The sequence below is a fragment of the Erinaceus europaeus genome, chromosome 7, assembly GCF_950295315.1.
Source record: "Erinaceus europaeus chromosome 7, mEriEur2.1, whole genome shotgun sequence".
In the NCBI taxonomy this organism is placed as follows: domain Eukaryota; kingdom Metazoa; phylum Chordata; class Mammalia; order Eulipotyphla; family Erinaceidae; genus Erinaceus; species Erinaceus europaeus.
The window spans coordinates 114,742,677-114,765,108 of record NC_080168.1 but is presented as its reverse complement, the minus strand read 5'-3'; the positions used below and the strand labels follow the sequence as shown (position 1 = coordinate 114,765,108).

The following is a 22,432-nucleotide window of genomic DNA, read 5'->3' as shown; positions in this document are numbered from 1 at the left end:
GACAAGCAGACCATCACACAGAGGAATGCTTTCAACCACATGACAGGGAAAGAGGGAGGGATCAAAGGCAATAAAGTTACCCAATTCAGAGTACAAAGGATTCTTTGGAGAAGGGACTTGATCAAAATTCAAAATAAATTGGAACTTAAAATCTGGAAGCAGGTTAAAAATACATATTATTTATTTATTTATTCCCCCCTTTTGTTGCCCTTGTTGTTTTATTGTAGTAATTATTGTCGTTGTTGGAGAGGACAGAGAGAAATGCAGAGAGGCGAGAAAGACAGAAAGGGGAAGAGAAAGACACCTGCAGACCTGCTTCACGGCCTGAGAAGCGACTCCGCTGCAGGTGGGGAGCCGGGGACTCGGGATCCTTACGCGGGTCCTCGGTCCTTGCGCTTCGCACCACGTGCGCTTAACCCGCTGCTCTACTGCCCGACTCCCTAAAATATATATTTCTAAGATTTTAAAAAAATATTTATTTATTCCATTTTGTTGCCCTTGTTTTATTGTTGTAGTTATTGATGTCGTCGTTGTTGGATAGGACAGAGAGAAATGGAGGGAGGGAAGACAGAGAGGGGGAGAGAAAGACAGACACCTGCAGACCTGCTTCACCACTTGTGAAGCGACTCCCTTGCATGTGGGGAGCCGGGGGCTCGAACTATAGGATCCTTACACCGGTCCTTGCGCTTTGCGCCACCTGCGCTTAACCCACTGCGCTACCGCCCCACTCCCCTATTTCTAAGATTTTATTTGTTAACACAAGAAAGGAAAAGAGAAAAACAGAGTATGACTCTGGCACATGGTATTCTGTGGATGGAACTCCGGGCCTTGTGCTTCCAAACTCAGCACCATCTTCCCAACCCTACATTAAATGTTAGGAGGTCAAGTGGTGGTGCATCTGGTGGAGCTCACATATTACAATGTACAAGGACCCTGGTTCAAGCCTCCGGCCCTCATCTGCAAAGGGAAGTTTCACAAGTGGTGTAGGTGTCTCTCTCCCTATCTTCTCCTTCCCTCTCAATTTCTCTCTGTCTCTATCCGAAATAAATAGACAAATAAAATTTTAAAAATATCAGTAAAAGAATGTTATTAACATAACAACTTCACTTATAGTGGCATCCAAGATATAAAATATTTTTAAAATGCTAGGGACAAAATTGGGTTGAAGCTGGAGCGTAAGATAGTTACCGAGGCACTTTTTCTGTAGAATAAACATGGGCGATGAACCACAAGACTGGATTCTAGACTCAGCTTTACTGCTAACTTGTTTGTTGACCTTACCAAATCCTTTAGTCTCTATATTTAGCTTTCTTGGGGGTAAAATGGAATAAACAGCGCCTTCTCTTCTTGAGCACTCCAGGTTTATAGCCGCAAGAGAAAGAAACAGAATCAGTGAAAGCGCTTTGAAAAACGCAGCACGCCAAGATCAGTCCCCATCAGAGGGTCGGGCTCAGGACTACAATCCCCCCCCTTCCCACGTCCTTTTCTTCCTCCCGTCGGCCTGGGGGCGCCCGTTCAGACGGCCTCTCTAGCCCACACTCCTCTCGATGGTTCCCCTCCCGGACAGTGAAGGCGGAGGGAGTGGTCAGCACGATCTTTTCCCGCTAGTCACCCCCCTCTAGCCCTTAGTCTCGCTGTGCTGAGCTTTCAGTGCCGGCGGGCCAGCGGTGCTGACAAGCGGGCGCGCGGGGGGCGCGCGGCGGGCGGGGGGAGTTCCGGTTCCGGTTCTTTGTGCAGCTGCAGCAGCGGCTCCGGGGAAGATGGCGGCCCGGGCGGGTTTCCAGTCCGTGGCTCCGAGCGGTGGCGCTGGCGCCTCAGGAGGGGCGGGCGCGGCGGCCGCCCTGGGCCCGGGCGGGACTCCGGGGCCTCCTGTGCGAATGGGCCCGGCGCCGGGTCAAGGGCTGTACCGCTCCCCGATGCCCGGAGCGGCCTATCCGGTGAGCGGGGCAGGAGGAGGGGCGCGCGGGCCGGGGGCGGGGCCGGCGGGGGCCCGGGAGTGACAGGGTGGCGGCGGAGCGGGAGGGGCGCCCGGGGGAGACTCCGCACACCCCCACCCGCCTCCTGGAGCCATTGTCGCCCGGGGGGTCGATGTCGAACCAGGAGGGAGCGGTGCGGCCGGGCCGGGGCAGCGCCGGTGCCCAGAGGGCCGCGGAAGGTGTAGCTGGCAGGTGGGGATATTCTGAGGAGACAGTAGCCGGCGGGACTGTGAGTAAATGTAGGGCGAGAGGAGACGGACGTCAGATCGGTCAGGTGCAAAGCAGAGTGCGAGCATTCTCCTGTAATCTACCGCTTAGCTTCGGGGCCACTTTCTTGTGTGAACTCCCCATCAAAGCAGAGGAAGCTCCACTTGCAGAAGGCCCTCCTCTCATTGTCTTCTCCTCCACTCCCATCCGAGTTCCATTCAAGAATTCAGACAGTCTCCACTTCCTCTTAGTGGGGTCAGTCAGGGAAGCCATGACATCTCTGGATCCTCTCCCCTCTGTAGAGACCAGGTATGCTGCCAGGCAGCCGAATGACACCTCAGGGACCTTCCATGGGACCCCCTGGCTATGGGGGGAACCCTTCAGTCCGACCTGGCCTGGCCCAGTCAGGGATGGACCAGTCCCGCAAGAGACCTGCGCCTCAGCAGATCCAGCAGGTCCAGCAGCAGGCGGTCCAAAATCGAAACCACAAGTAAGATGACCCGCCAGGGGTGTGGGGCGGGGTGGGGGGAGCACCTGGACCGAGATGTGGCGGTGCGGTGCCTGAGATGCTGCACGCGGAGCGAGGGGCTGTGCTTTTTGATCTGAGGGGTGCTTTGCCGTTCCTTGTACAAATGGAGATGGTGGCAGCCTGTCGTCGTGTTCTGGTTGGCCCCACCCCAACCTGATAGCAGTGTTCCTTCCAAACAGTGCAAAGAAAAAGAAGATGGCTGACAAAATTCTACCTCAAAGGGTGAGTCAGGGCTGTCGATGGTCTCTGCGGGGGTGTGGTGAATGTGAAAACAGAGCTAGTCTAGTTGACTGTAGGTTTCAACACCATCTTCCTGTCCCTAAGATTCGTGAACTGGTACCAGAATCCCAGGCCTACATGGATCTCTTGGCCTTTGAAAGGAAACTGGACCAGACCATCATGCGGAAACGGCTAGACATCCAGGAGGCCTTGAAACGTCCCATCAAGGTAACGCAGGACAACACCAGGCAGAGAGCCAGAGGCGAGGACTCGGGAACCTTCAGTAGGCTTGGGATGAGAAGTCAGAAGCGCAGCACAGCTCTCCTTGGCATTTAAATTGTATCTCTCGCTTCCGCCTACAAATGGAGAATTACATCAGACGCATAAGAACAGCAAAGGGGGAGGGTGGATTTCTCTAGAACCAGGACTATATCCTGGTTGTATTTCTGCAGTAACTACTCTGCTGCACTTCCACCACCCGGTATCTACATTTACACTCAGGCCAATGGCCTCTCACCCTCTTCTAGGTGGTTCTGTCTGCTTGAGGGGCTAGGAGGACAGAAATTGGTGTGCTGGGAGTAATTTCAGGGCTTGGGGAGACCCTTACATCCCGGAAGTTCCTCCATCAGTCTTTTTTCTGCCTTCCTCAGCAAAAACGCAAGCTGCGGATTTTCATTTCTAACACTTTCAACCCGGCTAAGTCAGATGCGGAGGATGGGGAAGGGACAGTAGCTTCCTGGGAGCTTCGGGTAGAAGGACGGCTTCTGGAGGATGTGAGTTCAAGGTCTACTATGGTGGGTGTCTAGGGTGGGAGCTGCTGGGAGTGAGTAGTGTTCTGGCCGGCTGGCAGGAAGCCTGGCTGGTACTCACAGCTTCTGTTGGGAACAGCAGGGAGAAGGGTCACTGTGTTCCCGGCGTTGACAATGGCCCTTTGTGTCTGGCTCTCACAGCTTGGATCTCACTGTGTTGTATGGAGAACCTTATTGTCTTGGGAATTGATTTGTTGTTGACCTTCATCCTGAAGCTGTTGGCTATTGGATTTAGCAGTATCTGCAGATGACTGAGTTAGGCTTGCTTTTTTCTGTCTTTCTTTTTTTTAATTGACTGAGTTTGTACTTAGTATTTTCAGCCATTATTTCTCCTCTGAGTCCTTGAGGTACTTATTCTAGCTGTGGCATCCCCATTTTTCCAATTTTGATTGGAGATAGCTCAGTTTATGTGGGATTTATTTCACTGACAGGTTCTTCTTTGCTTCAAGAATTCATCAGCTGACAGGTGAAAGCCCCAAACTTCCCACCCCAGAAGCTCCTTGGGGAAGCTCACCTTGTATACCCTTACACTCTATGCCTCTCTTTAGCTTTTCACAGGCAAGCTAATTTGAATGCATTTTTTGCAAGAGAACCAGGGCTCAATGTCAGAGCCTCCTTTTTGTCTGTATATGCCCAGTCCATCTGCTAGTGCTGTCCATTTCACCCAAATAAAGCTGTTTTTGTTCTGGCTGTTTATTGCCTGATTCATTTCCCCTTTAGAGATAGATTTTTCTCTGTTCAGACTCGCTCTGTAGTGGCTTGGCTGAAACTGCCTCTTTTCCCTTTGGGGAGACGAAGCAGGTAAGTCAGTGACCCCACACATTGTAGGCAATTTCAAGCTTTCATTGCTATGGTGACTTGTTTAAGATTCAATTACTATCTCCTAAAGGATATTCAGATTTTTTTTTCCAGTTTTCCTTTTTCTTTTTCCTTTTTTTTTTTTTTTCTTTTCCCGTTGATGAGATGGTTTTGTTTCAGGAAATTTTGCTCTGTCCTTTTCTTTTTCTTTTTAAATTTTTTTTTTTTATATTTATTTTATTTATTTTTTCCCTTTTGTTGCCCTTGTTGTTTTATTGTTGTAGTTATTATTGTTGTTGTCGTTGTTGAATAGGACAGAGAGAAATGGAGAGAGGGAGGGGAAGACAGAGAGGAGGAGAGAAAGATAGACACCTGCAGACCTGCTTCACCGCCTGTGAAGCAACTCCCCTGCAGGTGGGGAGCCGGGGTTCGAACCGGGATCCTTATGCCGGTCCTTGTGCTTTGCGCCACCTGCGCTTAGCCCGCTGCGCTACAGCCCGACTCCCTCTTTTTCTTTTTTTAATATTTATTCATTCCCTTTTGTTGCCCTTGTTGTTTTATCGTTGTAGTTATTGTTGTTGATGATGTCATCATTGTTGGATAGGACAGAGAGAAATAGAGAGAGGGGGAGAGAAAGACAGACACCTGCAGACCTGCTTCACCGCCTGTGAAGCGACTTCCCTGCAGGTGGGGAGCCGGGGACTCAAACCTGGATCCTTATGCCGGTCCCTGCGCTTTGCGCCACCTGCACTTAACCCGCTGCTCCCGACTCCCTGCTTCTGCCCTCTTCTAACGCAATCCCTCCTCTCTTCTCTCTAGTCTGCCTTGTCCAAATATGATGCCACTAAACAGAAGAGAAAGTTCTCTTCCTTTTTTAAGTCCTTGGTGATTGAGCTGGACAAAGACCTGTATGGGCCAGACAACCATCTGGTAGAAGTGAGTAGTTCTGCCCTCTAGGCTTTGGCTCCCTGACTGGGGGATGGTGACTGTGGCCAGGGAGTGAGGGAGGGTGACCCCAGGTGTGAAGTGCCACCACTGCAGCTGGCATAATGACCTCCAGGGGGCACTAAATGTGTTTGATCTTGAGTTACTTCATTCCTTTGAGCACTAGTTTTAACATCTATAAAATGATTCTGGGACTAAAGAACTCTTGCACTCTTAACTGGTCCCACCTTTATAACGTTACTACCCAGGTTGCTAGCCCCACTTTCAAGGGGACCCTAGGGGTGGCCTCTTGGTGTGCCAGGTCATCTCTGCATCTTATTTATTTTCTTAACATATATTTCTATTTATCTATTATTGTATGGAGACAGAGAAATTGAGAGGAGAGGGAGCGAGACACCTGCAGTCCTGCTTCACCACTTGTGAAGCTTCCCCCCTGCAGGTGGGGACCAGGGGTTTAAACTCAGGTCCTTGCTCACTGTAGTGTGTGCACTTAACCAGGTGTGCTACCACCTGGCCCCCATCTCACTTATTAATAATGGTGAAACGTGGTTCTCCACACACCATTCATGCCCTTTCCTGGTAGCAGTTGCTGTAATTAAGGGGGTTAACTTGTAGGGTTCTAGCCCTTGCCCAGGTTATCTTTATAAATTGGGAACTTCTTTTGGTCTCTGTTCTGTTACAGTCACATTCTAAATTGTCAAAAGCCCTTTATTATAAAGCCTGTCACACAGTGCTGTGAAGATTGTCAGGGACAGTGTTCTTTGGGATACATTCAAAACCAGAATGAGACAGTCCAGTGTTCCAAGTGAACTTAACCTGCTCCTTTTTTTTGCCAGTGTAGCTGTAATCCCTTAACCTCAACCACTAAGAAACATGGGAAGGTCTTTACCACCTAATAAGGGAAGTAAGTCATAGACTTGATAGCAGTTTGTAAATGTACTTAACTTTATAGCTGTTGAGCATAGTGGCTAAGAATGTGGGCAGTAGAATCAGACCCACCAGAACCCAACTTGCTGCTCTTCCATATATTAGCTATTCAGCCTCGGTTGAGTTACTTCATTCTCTCTTCAGCACTAGCTTTAACATCTATCAAATGAATTTATTTGTGCCATTCTTACATGGATATTGTGAACATCATAGAATAATTTCCCACTGAGTACATATACTCAAATGATAGTTTCATCATTTTATTATGCAGGTACTACTCATTTTGTGGATAAAATGATCACTGGAAATTTAGGCTACTTTAAGTGAGATCTGAACAGCCAGAATTAGAAGATTAATCTACTTACACATAATAATCCCAAATAGGGGGTATAGCATAGTGGTTATGCAAAGAGACTTTCATGCCTGAGGCTCTGAAGTCCCAGGTTCAATCCCCCACACCACCATAAGCCAGAGCTGAGTAGTGCTCTGGTAAAAAAAAAAAAAAAAAATCCCAAAGTCATAATCAGTTTTCAAAAGCGTTTTGTGTTGTTACTCTTCTCCTGTAGCCTCAGTAGCCAAAGTTGAATATTCAGTCATTACAGAAGTTCTTCCCTCCCACCCCAGCTCTTCCTCTGGGAGAGCACCCCCTGACATCTTCCTCTCTGTAGTGGCACAGGACCGCCACTACCCAGGAGACAGATGGCTTCCAGGTGAAGCGGCCAGGAGACGTGAATGTACGCTGTACTGTCCTACTGATGCTGGATTACCAGGTATTCTGTAGTAATGTGAGAGGGCCCCACACTCATAGCCATTTCCCATCAGCGGTCTGACATTTGAAGGTTTGAGTCTAGTTGTGGATGGTTTGCCACCAGACTTACTGAGATCATAGTCAACTCTGAGTTCTGCCTCAGAGAAAGCACTATGTTAGTACTTGTTGGGTGGCTTGATTGTATTATGTGCACCCCAAAATGCATATAGAACCAGGCTACTAGATTCAACTGTAACCTTTGGCTTTCTACAGCCTCCCCAATTTAAATTAGACCCTCGCCTGGCCCGGCTCTTGGGTATCCACACTCAGACCCGTCCAGTGATCATTCAAGCACTGTGGCAATATATTAAGACACATAAGCTCCAGGACCCTCATGAGCGGGAGTTTGTCATCTGTGACAAATACCTCCAGCAGGTAAGACAAAGATCCACCCTCTTAGAGAATCTACAGGAGCACTGGTTGTGCCCCAAATGCCAGCTTCTTAGTTGCTGCTTCTCTCTCCTATAGATCTTTGAGTCTCAACGAATGAAGTTTTCAGAGATCCCCCAACGGCTCCATGCGTTGCTTATGCCACCAGAGCCCATCATCATTAATCATGTCATCAGGTATGTGTGTGTGTGTGTGTGTGTGTGTGTGTGTGTGTGTGTGTGTGTGTGTATGTATATCATGTCATCCAGAATGTTTGGGGGTGGGGTAGGGGTGTGCTGGAGCTGGCTTGTCCCAACTTGTACAGGCTGGTTGTCAGGAGTCTTGCAGACAGGTTGTTAAACATAGCCATTACTTCAAATAGAGACTTTACAATTAAATAGATCTACAGTGTATAGATGAAGGCAGTATATATTCAAAACACATTAATTCTTCATTACTTTATCACATTTATAGTATGGATTTTGAGGTTATACTTATTGTGTCTTTATGGTATAATTGTTTGTTTTTGGTTTTGTTTTTTGTTTTTTTTTTCTCATCACTAGGGTTTCACTACTCCAGGCCAACTTTTTCAGATAGAAAAACAGGCAGAGGGAGTCGGGTGGTAGCACAGCGGGTTAAGTACACATGGCACAAAGTGCAAGGACTGACATAAGGATCCCGGTTTGAGCCCTCGGCTCCCCACCTGCAGGAGAGTTGCTTCACAAGCGGTGTAGCAGGTGCAGGTGTCTGTCTTTCTTTCCCCCTCTGTGTTCCCCTCCTCTCTCCATTTCTCTCTGTCCTGACAATGACAACAACAATAATAAGTACAACAATAAAACAACAAGGGCAACAAAAGGGAATAAATAAATATTAAAAAAAGAAAGAAAGAAAACCAGGCAGAATGAGACAAGGGAGGGAGTACACCACAAAATCAAATTCCCACCTGTGCAGGGGGGTGGGGGTGGGCTCAGACCTCTGTTATGCACATAGTGAAAGAAACGCACCATCCAGGGCCAGATAGTGGCACACTTGGTTGAGCACATATGTTACAGTGTGCGAGGACCTGGGTTTAAGTCTGTGGTCCCCACCTAGAGGGTGAAAGCTTTGCAAGTGGTGGAGCAGGGCTGCAGGTGTCTCTCTCGCTCTCTTTCTCCCCCCTTCCTCTCGATTTCTGGCTGTCTCTAGCTACTAAATAAATAAAGGTAATAAAAGGAAGCACACTCTCCAAGTGAGCTATTTTGCTGGCCTGCTTTAAATGCTATTTATTATTTTACTTTAAGGATTTTATTTATTAATGAGAAAACTAGGAGGGAAGAGAGAAAGAACCTGATATATGTGCTACTAGGAATTGAACTATGTCATAACTAGATCCTCTTAAAAATACATAATTCTGTGGTCTGGGAGGTGGCACAGTAGTATAAAGCTTTGGACTCTCAAGCATGAGGTCCCGAGTTCGATCCCCGGCAGCACATGTGCCAGAGTTCTTTCTCCTATCTTTCTCATAAATAAAATCTTTAAAAAATACATATATATATATGTATATACACATATGTCGGGCGGTAGCACAGCCAGTTAAGCGCATGTGGCACAAAGTGCAAGGACCAGCATAAGGATCCTGATTCGAGCCCCTGGCTCCCTACCTGCAGGGGAGTCACTTCACAGGCGGTGAAGCAGGTCTGCAGGTGTCTATCTTTCTCTCCCCCCTCTCTGTCTTCCCCTCCTCTCTCCATTTCTCTCTGTCTTATCCAACAGTGATGACATCAATAATAATAACTACGACAATAAAAAACAAGGGCAACAAAAAGGAAAAATAAATAAATATTAAATATATATATAATTATTTTTAAAAATGACTTGAGGGAGTCGGGCGGTAGTGCAGCGGGTTAAGCGCAAAGCACAAGGACTGGCGTAAAGGATCCCGGTTCGAGCCCCTGGCTCCCCACCTGCAAGGGGGTTGCTTCACAAGTGGTGAAGCAGGTCTGCAGGTGTCTCTGTCTTTCTCTCCCCAGCTCTGTCTTCCCCTCCTCTCTTCCATTTCTCTCTGTCCTATCCAACAACGACATCATCAGTAACAACAGTAATAACTACAACAATAGAACAACAAGGGCAACAAAAGGGGATAAATAAACATTTTTAAAAATATTTGAAAGTTAAGACAGGGAGATAGCATAATGGTTGTACAAAGCAGTCTCATGCCTGAGACTCCCAAGTCCCATGTTCAGTCTCCTGTACCACCATAGACCAGAATTGAGCTGTGCTATGGTTAAAAAAAAAAAAAGATTAAAAAATTTAGAAAAAAGATAAAAACAGAAAATGGTATATTCTATCTTTCTGTGCTTAAAGTTATACTTTAAAATTTCTGTTAGTTTGTGCTGGCAAATAGTTACCCTGGCCCTGCACTGGAGGGAGATTCCATACTGTGGTCTCTTGTGCTCTTTTTCTGCCTCTCTGCCTCTATCTGGGGAAAAAAAATCTCCTGTGGTATATTTTATGTGCGTTTATTTTTAGGTTCAGTTTTAGTCTAACAAAGCTATATAGCTTACTATAGTAGTCTCTTTTGAAGGAAGTTTTCAGTGGTTGTCTTTGGTGTTATTTAAATTTTTGCCATTGATTTTCCTTTTTTAATCAGCTTTATTGAGAATTGTATATAATAAGTTGGACCCATTTAAAAAAGTAGTGATGCCTTTTGGCATGCATAGATATGCTACATAGCTACCACTGCAAGGAAGGCAGAAGACCTTTTGCTTTCACCCAGAAGTTTGCTTACACCCTTCTCCAGCTAGGCCTTGCCCTTCATTCTTGGGTCATCGTTCTTAGTCTGTGTAACTAGGTCTCAGTGCGCGGACCCTTTACCAGACCGCTTTGATTATTTCCTCCCCAGTGTTGATCCAAATGACCAGAAAAAGACGGCTTGTTATGACATTGACGTGGAAGTGGATGACACCTTGAAGACACAGATGAATTCTTTTCTGCTGTCTACTGCCAGCCAGCAGGAGATTGCTACTCTAGACAACAAGGTGGGGCCTCTGCCTACTATAAACTGTGCTTCCAGCCCTCGGTCACAGCATCTAGGTTCCCTTTGAATTCCTTTTCGGTTTTTTCTTCCTCAAAGGTTTTACTTGTTTATTAAGATGGGTGGGGTGGAACCAGATCATCAGTCTGGCCTGTCTGATACTGAGGATCCAACGTGGGACCTCATGCATACAGATCTTATATAACCCTGGTGGCCAAAGAAAGAGGTACAGATCTGAGAGCAGGAAACCCAGTTATAAAACTGGGCCATAATGCATGTGAGATATGTAAAATGCCTAAACATAGCCATTGGCAGTGAGGATGGAAGAAAGTTGACAGCTTTGAGATTTGTCATAGTGGGATTAAAGGGACTTGAACACTTTTTAAAATGTTTTATTTATTTATATTTATTTTCCGTTTTTTGTTGCCCTTGTTTTTCATTGTTGTTGTAGTTAATTATTGTTGTTGATGTTGTCGTTGTTAGATAGGACAGAGAGAAATGGAGAGAGGAGAGGAAGACGGGGGAGAGAAAGATAGACACCTGCAGACCTGCTTCACCGCCTGTGAAGCGACTCCCCTGCAGGTGGGGAGCCGGGGTCTCAAACCGGGATCCTTATGCCTGTCCTTGGCCCTGTTTTATTTATTTGATAGAGACAGAAATCGAGGTGGAGGGCGGAAACAGAGACACCTGCAGCCCTGCTTCGTTACTCATTAAATTGTCCCCCACCCCTCGAATGTGGGGACCTCAAGCTTGAACCCGGGTTCTTCAACCTTGTAAAATGTGCTCAGTTACACCACCACATAGCCACTGGACACTGTTTTGATGGGGATGGGGGTGAGGATGAGGAGGAACAGGCATTATAAGGGCTCCCAGGTTCTAGCTCTGGTGCTGCTATTCATTTGAGGAATGGAGGAGAAGCAAATGTTTGGGAAAGGTTGTGAATTTAGCTTGAGAGAGTTTACGGTATCTCAAGGGAAGGAAGATAACATAACGGTTATGCAAAATGACTTTGTCAGTTCAGTCCTTAGCACCACCACAAGCCAGAGCTAAGCAGTGCTCTGGTAGAAAATAAAATTTACCGGGAGTCGGGCGGTAGCGCAGCAGGTTAAGCGCACATGGCACAAAGTGCAAGGACAGGCAAAAGGATCCCAGTTTGAGCCCCCTACTCCCCACCTGCAGGGGGGTCACTTCACAGGTGATAAAGCAGGTCTGCAGGTGTCTGTCTTTCTCTCCCCCTCTCTGTGTTCCCCTCCTCTCTACATTTTTCTCTGTCCTATCCAACAATAACATCAATAACAGTAACTACAACAATGAAAAATAAGGGCAACAAAAGAGAAAATAAATATATTTTTTTTAAATCTTTAAAATAAAATAAAATTTTAAAAAATCAGGTGCCTTGAGATAAAAAGCAGTTGGATTGGCTGGCGTTTGGAAAATGGACTCAACCTCCAATTGGAAGCTCTTCTTCAGCCTGTCTGTCAGGGGTAATAGAAAACATCAAAGTTGCGGTCCGGGAGGTGGCGCAGTGGATGGGGCTTTGGACTCTCAGGCATGCGGTCCTGGGTTTGATCCCCAGCAGCACATGTACCAGAGTGATGTCTGGTTCGTTCTCTCTCCCATATTATTTCTCGTGAATAAATAAATAATCTTTTAAAAAAAACAAAAGAAAAAAAAACACATCAAAGTTAATGAAATAGCCAGGAAGGATATGGAGAATGAGGAGAGGGCAGAGGAGCTGTGAACCACAGCTTTTTTAATACCCTTATCTTTTTGCACTATTTCTTTTGTGAAAGTGTTTTTGCTTCCATTTGTGCTATAAATATTCACCATGTAGCTTCACCCACATTGGACACTGTGGAGACAAGATATATGCGGCTTATTTAGACACACAGGAAGTTACCTGCTGAAAGGTTATTGAGTGCTAGAGCAATGGGAGCTCTGGGCAGCAGTCAAAGTCTCTAGGCTGCACACGGAGCTGTTCGGCACTGTCTGCCACGTAACATTGTGTTTCCCCTTTGAAAATCTTATGAGCATGTGGTCCAGGAGGTGGCACAGTGGTAAAGCTTTGGACTCTCAAGCATGAGGTCCTGAGTTCGATCCCCGGCAGCACATGTGCCAGAGTGATGTCTGGTTCTTTCTCCTTTCTCCTCCTGTCTTTCTCATTAATAAATAAAATATTTAAAAGAAAGAAAGAAAGAAAAAGAAAATCTTATGAGCAGACTGAGAGATGGCTCACTTAGTAGAGCACACAACTTGCTCTGCAAGAGGCCCTGGGTTTGAGCCCTGGCACCACATGGGAGCACTGTAGAGGGCACCAGGGCAGTTCCATGGGTAGTGGAGTGTGTCTCTCCTCTCGCTTTCCCTTTCACCTCTCTTTTTCCCCAAAATAAAGTAAAAGATATTATGAGCTTGCTTCTCCCTTTTAGATCCATGAGACAATAGAAACTATTAACCAGCTGAAGACCCAGCGGGAGTTCATGCTCAGCTTTGCCAGAGACCCTCAGGGCTTCATCAATGACTGGCTGCAGTCCCAGTGCCGGGATCTCAAGGTAAAGAATTCAGGAGGGGGAGTCGGGCGGTGGCGCAGTGGGTTAAGCGCACGTGGCGCAAAGCGCAGGGACCGGTGTAAGGATCCCGGTTCGAGCCCCCGGCTCCCCACCTGCAGGGGAGTCGCTTCACAGGCGATGAAGCAGGTCTGCAGGTGTCTATCTCTCCTCCTCTCTGTCTTCCCCTCCTCTCTCCATTTCTCTCTGTCCTATCCAACAACAAAGCAACGTCAACAATGGCAATAATAACCGCAACGAGGCTGCAACAACTAGGGCAACAAAAGGGGAAAAATGGCCTCCAGGAGCAGTGGATTCATGGTGCAGGCACCGAGCCCAACAATAACCCTGGAGGAAAAAAAAAAAAGAATTCAGGAGGATGCAGAGGGACTTCTTCCACCATTGAAGCATACATTTGCTTTTATTTCTTTAACCTCTGATAGCATAGTCAGAGGGAAAAGTGAGGGACCAGAATATCTTTCCAACATTCCAGGATCTGTTCTATAATTCACTAGGGAAATGGAAGTGGAATCATTAATTGTTTACTTAGTACTTACTATGTCCCATCACTATGCATCAGGTAGTAGGGAGGCAAAAGGTGAAAGACGTGATCCCTGCCTTCAAAGCATCTGCATTCTCTTTGAAGGAACAAGGTTAATATGGTTTTAAAACTAGTAAACTAGTTAAGATAATTCATAGGAGAAAAGTTACTGGTGAGGTTAGAATAGCTAGGGAAACCTTTAGGGGAGATTGGGGGTTTGAGGTATTTCTCAAAGAGGAGAGCACCATAGGCTTAATCAAGAAGAAAGGACTGAGTATAGAGTGGGTGAAGTGCCCTCAGGCCTTGCCTGTCAGTGGTGACTGTGACTGCAGTCATCGAGGCCGCACCAAGGAGCAAGGGAGTAGAGCGGCCAAAATGCGTCCCTGGACAGGCTTGTTACGTCAGGGTGACTTGGATGTCGTTAGGAGTTTTCCAACACTGCTGTCATGAGGTACCACCATAAGCTGGGTGACTTAACCGATACTTCTTGCCTCACTGTCCTGGAGCTAAAAGTCTGAAGTCCATGTGTCATCGAGGCTGTGAGGACGAAGCTACGCCAGGCCTCTCCAAGCTTGTGGCAGCCTCTGCGTTCCTTGCTTTGCACATGGTGTTCTCCGTGTGTATGTCCAAACTCCCTTCTCACAAGGAGACCAGTCACACTGTAGGCCCACCCTAATGACCTGACTTGATCCTCTTCAAAGACCTATTTCCAAACAAGATGATACGGATAGGCATGTGGCAGGCAGGGTGGGGGAGGTCTGCTTGTAGGTGCCTGGCATGTTTTAGGGGGTATAGTCAAACCCATGGCAGATGTGCAGTGGGGCTGCGTGGTGTTACACCTGATGGAGCACATGTCCCGTGCACAAGGACCTGGGTTTAAGCCCCTGGTCCCCTCACCTGTGGGGGGCGGGGGCTTCATGAGTGGTGAAACAGTGCTGCAGGTATCTCCCTTTCTCTTTATCTCTCTCCCCTCTCAGTTTTCTCTGTCTCCATCCAATAAATAATTTAAGCAAACAAATGAAAACAGACGTGAAGAAAGATAACAGTTCACTGGGCCGGGTGTTGGTGCACCAGGTGAAGCGCACATAGTACAAAGCACAAGGACCCATGCAAGGATGCCGGTTCAAGCCCCCAGATCCCCACCTGTGGGGGGTCGCTTCGCAAGCGGTGAAGCAAGTCTGCTGGTGTCTTTCTCCCTCTCTATCTCCCCATCTCTCTTAATTTGTGTCTGTCCTATCCAATAAAATGGGGGGTGGGGGAATTGGCCTCCAGGAATAGTGGATTTGTAGTGCGGGCACTGAGCCCCAGTAGCAACCCTAGAGGCAAAAGAAAAGAAAGAAAATCAAAAAGAAAGGCAGCAGTTCTGTCCTCCCTTCTTCCCCGTCAGACTATGACAGACGTGGTGGGTAACCCCGAGGAAGAGCGCCGAGCTGAGTTTTATTTCCAGCCTTGGGCGCAGGAGGCCGTGTGCAGATACTTCTACTCCAAGGTAGGCGCCTGGGAACTACAAAAGGCATGGGGTCTGCCCCTAATGGGGTCGGCAGTGCTCGGTTCCTACACCTTGTGACTCCCGTCACTGTTTTCTCCTTAGGTGCAGCAGAGACGACAAGAATTAGAGCAAGCCTTGGGAATCCGAAACACTTAGGGCCTCTCCCACAGCCTGACTTTGGCTGCACCATTCTCTGTCCGGGCCCTGTGCTGCCTGGCTGCCTCATAGCACCTGCCTTGGTCTTGCATGGGGCCTTCCGGGGGATGCCGTGGGCTCAAGGACAAGACCAGAGTGGAGGGGGGGGTCTCACGTTTCTGTCTCACGAGACACTTAGTACCCTCTTCTCCCACCCCACTTCTCCCTGCCCCCGTCTTCCCTTTGACCCACAAAGTTCCCAGGTGCCTCTGCCCTCCCCTGGTCTGCATAGGCCCTCTAGATAGTATTAGAGAGAAGCTGTAGTGGTAACCAGAGCTCTGGATGGATTGGGCCTAAGGCCAGGTGGCCTGCAAGGGGACCCACTACACTGATCCTGCCCTTCAGAGACCCCAGAGTTGGGAGCTTTGCCCCTTCATGACTCAGGCCTGGGGGCACTCTATAAGCTAGTTGATCTTGGGTCTGTGATGACAGATTCCAACCCCCTTTCTTCCTCCACAGGTCTAGAGCAAGCTTGACTCGTTGCCCTCTAGCATTAAGGGAACCCTGGCTCTTGGCTCCGCTGAGCCCCAGGACAGTCGCAGCCGTCTGGATCGGCCTGCGGTCTCAGTGTTCCTCTCGCTCCCTGGTAGGGTCCGCATCAGTATTGGAGTTTGTTCTTTAACTAGTGCTCCTCCCAGCACTCTCCCTGTAGCTGCTCTTTTTTAGGATTCCATTCTATCTGTCTTAACCCAGGGCATTTGGGTGGGAAAGTCTTGCCTTTCCCTGTCTGAGCCCTTTGGCTGTGCCCTGATGCACCGCCAGTCAGCAGAGGCTGTCCCATCCTGCAGTTGCTTGGAGGTGTGACTGATTCATTCCATCCTGCCTTCCCCATCCTTTCGTAGAGAAACAGGCCTAAAATCAAACGGGTAATAGCCCTGGGGCACCCCTGTCTTCCTGCCCCATCTGCCCAGCTGACACCCATGGGTGACCTCTAGGGCACTGAGGAGTGAAAGCGCCTAGGGCTGCAGCATAACTCTGAGCTGGGTTTGTGACTCCCCTTCCCCTTGCCTCACAGGATTGTGACTCCCCAGCCCCTGCCCTTAAAGCTTCAGACTCCTCAGGTAGCAGCAGAACCTTGTGATCTTGGCTCCTTGGAACTGAGATGGTTTTGCCTCTTTCCAGGAGAGCCTGAGATTCTTCTTCCAGGTTGTTTTACCCCCGAATTAGTATACCCCAGGCTCGCAGACTCAATACAGCAAGGTGGGAGACAGCTGGGCACGGAGTTCCGCTCAGCATGGGTGCTAAACCCACAGAACTGACAAAGCCCCTGCTTCCCCACCCCCTCCTCAGGCTCCTGCGAGCACACCCCAGCCCTCTAGCCTTCTGTCTCTGCCTGTTTCACTCTGGGAACAGCAGACTTCTTCCTGTCTTCCCTTCCCATCACTGCCCCACTCCTCCCTTGAAAGGTTCTTCCCCACAGCGACACTGGACATCCTCTGTCCTGGGGCCAGAGCCAGGAGAAGGAAGCTCAGCACTCCTATACAGTGTCCCTGTTGAAGATAACTGTTTTTATTAACTGAATTATTATGGTTTTTTTTTTTCATGGACCAAACTTTTTTTTGTACTGTCCCCTTAACGGTGTCACCCAGTTTTAATAAAAGAATCTTCTGAAGGATGGGTTCCCCTACCTACTAAGGGAGAGCTCTTCCTGGCTCTTTCTCCTTCTGCAATTAGCCATGCTCATGGTGTTTGATCATTTTAGTTGAGGGGGGTTCACTGAGCACTTGCTGTGTGGCAGCCACGGGAATACAGCAGCAAGCAGGGTTAGTAGCCATGGGTGTCAGGACTGTGCTCTGTTAGCCACAGTGATTGAAGTGGGCCAAGTGCCAGTACACATTCGATCCACACCCCCAGTTTCCATTAGGAAGGAATTCAGAAGCCAACAGCACTGCCATCATTCTGAGCTCCCCAGGGCACTTACTGTCTCGAGTAAGCTGCCCTTGGGTACCTGTGATCCCTGAGGCATAATGAATTGAGCTTCCTTTAGAGAAGTTTTTCTTCTTCCCAGGGTCTATACAGTTAAAAACACTTTGGGGGTCAGGTAGTAGTGCAGTGGGTTAAGTGCACATGGCATGAAGCACAAGGATCTGCGTAAGGATCCTGGTTGGAGCTCCCGGCTCCCCACCTGCAGGGGAGTTGCTTCACAGGCGGTGAAGCAGGTCTGCAGGTGTCTTTCTCTCCTCCTCTCTGTCTCCCCATCTCTCTCCATTTCTCTCTGTCGTATCCAAGAACAGCATCAATAACAACAATAGTAATAACCACAACAATGATAAAAACAACAAGGGCAACAAAAGGGGAAAAAAATAGCCTCCAGGAGCAGTGGATTCACGTAGAGTCCCAGAAAAAAAAACACTTTGTTCTCAGCATCTGGTTCTTTAAGGCTCTACTTTCACAACCCTGATTAGGGTTTTGGTTCCTAAAACCTAACAGTGGAAATGTTCCATTGTCACTTCTATACCCCCCCAACCCCACCTTGTTAGGTCGCATAATTGTGTGAACAGACTCTCATGCCTGAGGCTCCAAAGTTCCAGATTCAATCTCCTGCAACACCATAAGCCACAGCTGAACAGTGCTCTGGTAAAAAATAAAAAAAGATGAATTGAGAGGGAAGTGGGGACAGTGTGATGATAATGCAAAGAGACTCATGTCTGAGGTCTCAAAGTCCCATGTCTGAGGTCTCAAAGTCCCAGGTTTAATCCTGTGCCACTAGAAGCCAGACCTGAGCAGTGCTCTGGTAGAAAAAGGCACAGTGGCAGCACTATTTCACTGCTTGTGAAACTTCCTCCTTGCAGGTGGGAACTAGGGGCCTGAACTTGGGTCCTTGGGCATAGTAATGTGTGCGCTCAACCAGGTGCACCACCACCCATCGTCATACAATGAACAATCCACCTCTATTTGGTAGAACTTGGAAAAATTTATTCAGGGCTGATACTCCCATTAACAGAAGAAGAAATTCTGCTATGACCACTTTCCACTTGGAAGTTCATTACTTTCTTCCTTTGCGCCATCTAGCTTGGTTTTGCCCAAGAAAGGTTTAGAACATCGGATGAACACTCCTGTAAGTATAGTAACCACGCGTAGTGGTAATCAGGGCTCTAAGTGGATTGGGCCTAAGGCTAGATGGTCTTCAAGGGGACCTGCTATACTGCTCCTGCCCCTCAGAAACCTCAGAGTTGGGAGTCGAACCCACTATTCCCAATCTGGAACTTGGTGGGGGGGCTGCCACACTTCAGTAGGGAAATCTAGTAAATGTGTGCGATAAGTTGTGGAGAAAATCAATGCTGAGGACATTGAAATGGCATCTGTCTTTACCCGAGCTAATTGCATGTGCAATGAATGGCTGTTAATTGTAAGCAAATACTCTCCAGTCTGCTCTTGGGAAAAGCTCGAGTGATAGATACCTCCTGTTGACAAGGCAGTTGTGAGTCTGCACACTGTTCATATGGAAATGAGCAAACTATCTCCACTCTGCTTATGATTATAGGGGCAGAATAATAGGTGGGAGCAATTAGGCAGAAAAGGGGTTTTGTTACAATGCCCATTCTTTCAGATCTCCCGTGCCAGGCACAAAGGCATCCTTCCTCTTCCATCACCCATGACCAGTGCTCCCAGCTGGCAGCCTGGCACTGGTGCCATATGAGTGGTCTGTGGGAGGCTGGCTCTGTAGTAGGTATGGTTTTGATCCTAAAATACCAACTGGATGTGTGTGCCCCTATGGAGACTCCCAGGGCTGTGGGGCAAATACGGTGGGCTTTTCCTGAGCACTCCCTAGAACTTGAGAAACCTTTCTTCCTAGACCTGACTTCCTGCCCACTTATCCTCACCCCGTAGTTGCACACAGACTCCCCTCTGGCCCAGTGCTTATTTAGTACTGTTCTGGGTCAACAGCAACCCAGGGGGATAGACACACCCACTTCACAGCCACCAAGCACGTGAACACGCAGCGGAGACTGCCCTCTAGGCCAAGGTGCACGGAGCTGGCCTGGCTCTGGCCCTGTGGCCTCACTCTCCAGATCAGCCTAGAAACTAGAGCTCCCCCTCTTAGTCAAACAGACAACTGGGTAAGATGGAGCCCTGAGCTGCTGACTATTGCCTCCACTCCCCTCAGAACCAACTAGCCCACTTAATTCCAGCTGGCGAGACAACAGAGCTCCCCAGCAGGCACAACACGACCACAAGTCTTGCTTCCCTTACCCTCTCCCAGCTTCTGCAAACCAGCCACTAACCTGTGCAAGGCCCTAGTGTGGCAGCTTAGAAACCCAAGAAAGACCTGAAGGAAGCTAAAACCCTAGAAGGATGATGAACGATGGTCACCTTTCCACCTGCAGGGGAGTCGCTTCACAGGTGGTGAAGCAGGTATGCAGGTGTCTAGCTTTCTCTCCTCTCTGTCTTCCCCGCCTCCATTTCTCTGTCCTATCCAACAATGACATCAATAACAACGATAATAACCACAATAATGGTAAAACAATTAGGGTAACAAAAGGGGGGGAAATGGCCTCCAGGAGCAGTGGATTCATGGTGCAGGCACCGAGCCCAGGAAATAACCCTGGCGGCAAAAAAAAAAAAAAATTAAAACAAAAAACCCAAAGTCAGCAGGAGACACTTTTTTTTTTTGCCTCCAGGGTTTGAATTGAATCCTCTGCTCTTGGCCACCGCTCCCCCCCCCCCTCCATTTTATTGGACTGAGAGAAATTGAGAGAGGATGGGAAGATAGGTGGTGGTGCACATGGTTGAACGCACATTACAATGCACAAGGACCCGGGTTCAAGCCCCTGGTCCCCACCTGCAGGGGGAAAGCTTTGCAAATGGTGAAGCAAGACTGCAGGTGTCTCTGTTTCTCTCCCTCTGTACCTCCCCTTTTGTTACTAGCTGTCTCTATCCAATAAATAAATATAAAAATTTTAAATTTTAAAAAGGGAGACACCTGTAGACCTGCTACACCACTTGCAATGCTTTCCCCTGCAGGTGGGGAACCAGGATCCTTGCATGGGTCCTTGTACTTCATACTATGTTTACTTAACCCAGTGCACTGCAGTCAGTCCCCTGCAAATGATTTTCCTGTATGTCACTTGGCATTCGAGCCTCAAACTCTGACCTTTCCATTCTCCCTGAAAGAATCAGGTGAGAAGCCCTCAACTGAGTCCCAGAGGTGACCTTCATAAGAAGCTGGCAGGTGGCAGTCGGACGGTAGCACAATGGGTTAAGCTCACATGGCGCCAAGCGCAATGGACTAGCATAAGGATCCCGGTTCAAGCCCCAGCTCCCCATCTACAGGGGAATCAATTCACAGGTGGTGAAGCAGGTCAGCAGGTGTCTTATCTTTCCTCCTCTCTGTCTTCCCCTCTTCTCTCCATTTCTCTCTGTCCTATCCAACAACGACGACATCAATAACTACAACAGTAAAACAAGGGCAACAAAAGGGAAAATAAATTTTTAAAAAAGTGTTAAAAAGGGAGTCAGGCAGTAGCACAGCGGTTAAGCGCACATGGTACAAAGCACAAGGACCAGCATAAGGATCCTGGTTCCAGCCCTCAGTCCCCACCTGTGGGGGAGTCCCTTCATAGGCGGTGAAGCAGGTCTGCAGGTGTCTGTCTTTCTCTCCCCCTCTCTGTCTTCCCCTCCTCTCTCCATTTCTCTCTGTCCTATCTAACAATAACAACAACAACAAAAAGGCAACAAAAGGGAAAATAAATATATATTTAAAATGTTGGGAAAAAAAAAAGCTGACAGGTCAGGCGGGGTAGATAGCATAATGGTTATGCAAAGAGACTCTCATGTCTGAGGCTCTGAAGTCCCAGGTTCAGTCCCCCCTACCACCAAAATCCAGAGCTGACCAGTGCTCTGGTTAAAAAAAAGCTGACAGGTCTCTGGGCTGGGCTGCCTCCAAGGCAGGCCCTTACCTGTATGTGGTCCTGTCTTTAAAACTGAACCCTTGGGAGTCGGGCAGTGGCGCAAAGCACAAGGACCAGCAGAAGGAAACTGGTTCAAGCCCCTGGCTCCCCACCTATAGGGGAGTCACTTCACAGGCGGTGAAGCAGGTCTGCAGGTGTCTCTCTTTCTCTCCCCCTCTCTGTCTTCCCCTCCTCTCTCCATTTCTCTGTCCTATCCAACAACAACATCAGTAACAACAACAATAAGAACTACAACAATAAAACAACAAGGACAACAAAAGGGAATGAATAAATATTTTTAAAAAACTGACCTATGGACATCTAATCTTTGACAAAGGGGCTCAGACTATTAAATGGGGAAAGCAGAGTCTCTTCAACAAATGGTGTTGGAAACAATGGATTGAAACATGCAGAAGAATGTAACTGAACCACTGTATTTCACCAAATACAAAAGTAAATTCCAAGTGGATCAAGGACTTGGATGTTAGACCACAAACTATCAGATACTTAGAGGAAAATATTGGCAGAACTCCTTTCCGCATAAATTTTAAAGACATCTTCAATGAAACGAATCCAATTACAAAGAAGACTAAGGCAAGTATAAACCTATGGGACTACATCAAATTAAAAAGCTTCTTCACAGCAAAAGTTACCACTACCCAAACCAAGAGACCCCTCACAGAATGGGAGAAGATCTTTACATGCCATACATCAGATAAGAGTTTAATAACCAACATATATAAAGAGCTTGCCAAACTCAACAACAAGACAACAAATAACCCCATCCAAAAATGGGGGGAGGACATGGACAGAATATTCACCACAGAAGAGATCCAAAAGGCCGAGAAAGACATGAAAAAAATGCTCCAAGTCTCTGATAGTCAGAGAAATGCAAATAAAGACAACAATGAGATACCACTTCACTCCTGTGAGAATGTCATACATCAGAAAAGGTAACAGCAGCAAATGCTGGAGAGGGTGTGGGTTCAAAGGAACCCTCCTGCACTGCTGGTGGGAATGTCAGTTGGTCCAACCTCTATGGAGAACTCTCAGAAGGCTAGAAATGGACCTACCCTATGACCCCGCAATTCCTCTCCTGGGGATATATCCTAAGGAACCCAACACATCCATCCCAAAAGATCTGTGTACACATATGTTCTTGGCAGCACAGTT

The 22,432-nt window shown here is 47.8% G+C and overlaps 1 protein-coding gene across 3 annotated transcripts; it reads left to right on the top strand.

Moving 5' to 3' along the window:
• The first annotated feature begins 1,626 nt into the window (after positions 1–1,626).
• On the top strand, positions 1,627–17,041 carry SMARCD1 (SWI/SNF related, matrix associated, actin dependent regulator of chromatin, subfamily d, member 1). 3 transcript variants are annotated; one of them, XM_007528485.2, is made up of 13 exons: positions 1,629–1,937; positions 2,486–2,673; positions 2,892–2,934; positions 3,037–3,159; positions 3,582–3,704; positions 5,358–5,474; positions 7,079–7,180; positions 7,432–7,593; positions 7,687–7,784; positions 10,469–10,604; positions 13,027–13,149; positions 15,072–15,173; positions 15,276–17,041. In XM_007528485.2, the coding sequence occupies exons 1-13, from the start codon at positions 1,761–1,763 to the stop codon at positions 15,327–15,329; spliced, it is 1,548 nt and encodes a 515-aa protein (XP_007528547.1). In that variant the 5' UTR covers positions 1,629–1,760; the 3' UTR covers positions 15,330–17,041. The 3 variants fall into 3 exon arrangements, with proteins under 3 accessions (XP_060051391.1, XP_007528547.1, XP_016046058.1); XM_016190572.2 differs by lacking the exon at positions 1,629–1,937 and adding an exon at positions 2,124–2,168; XM_060195408.1 differs by lacking the exon at positions 5,358–5,474 and having other exon boundaries at positions 1,627–1,937.
• The last annotated feature ends 5,391 nt before the right edge of the window (positions 17,042–22,432 follow it).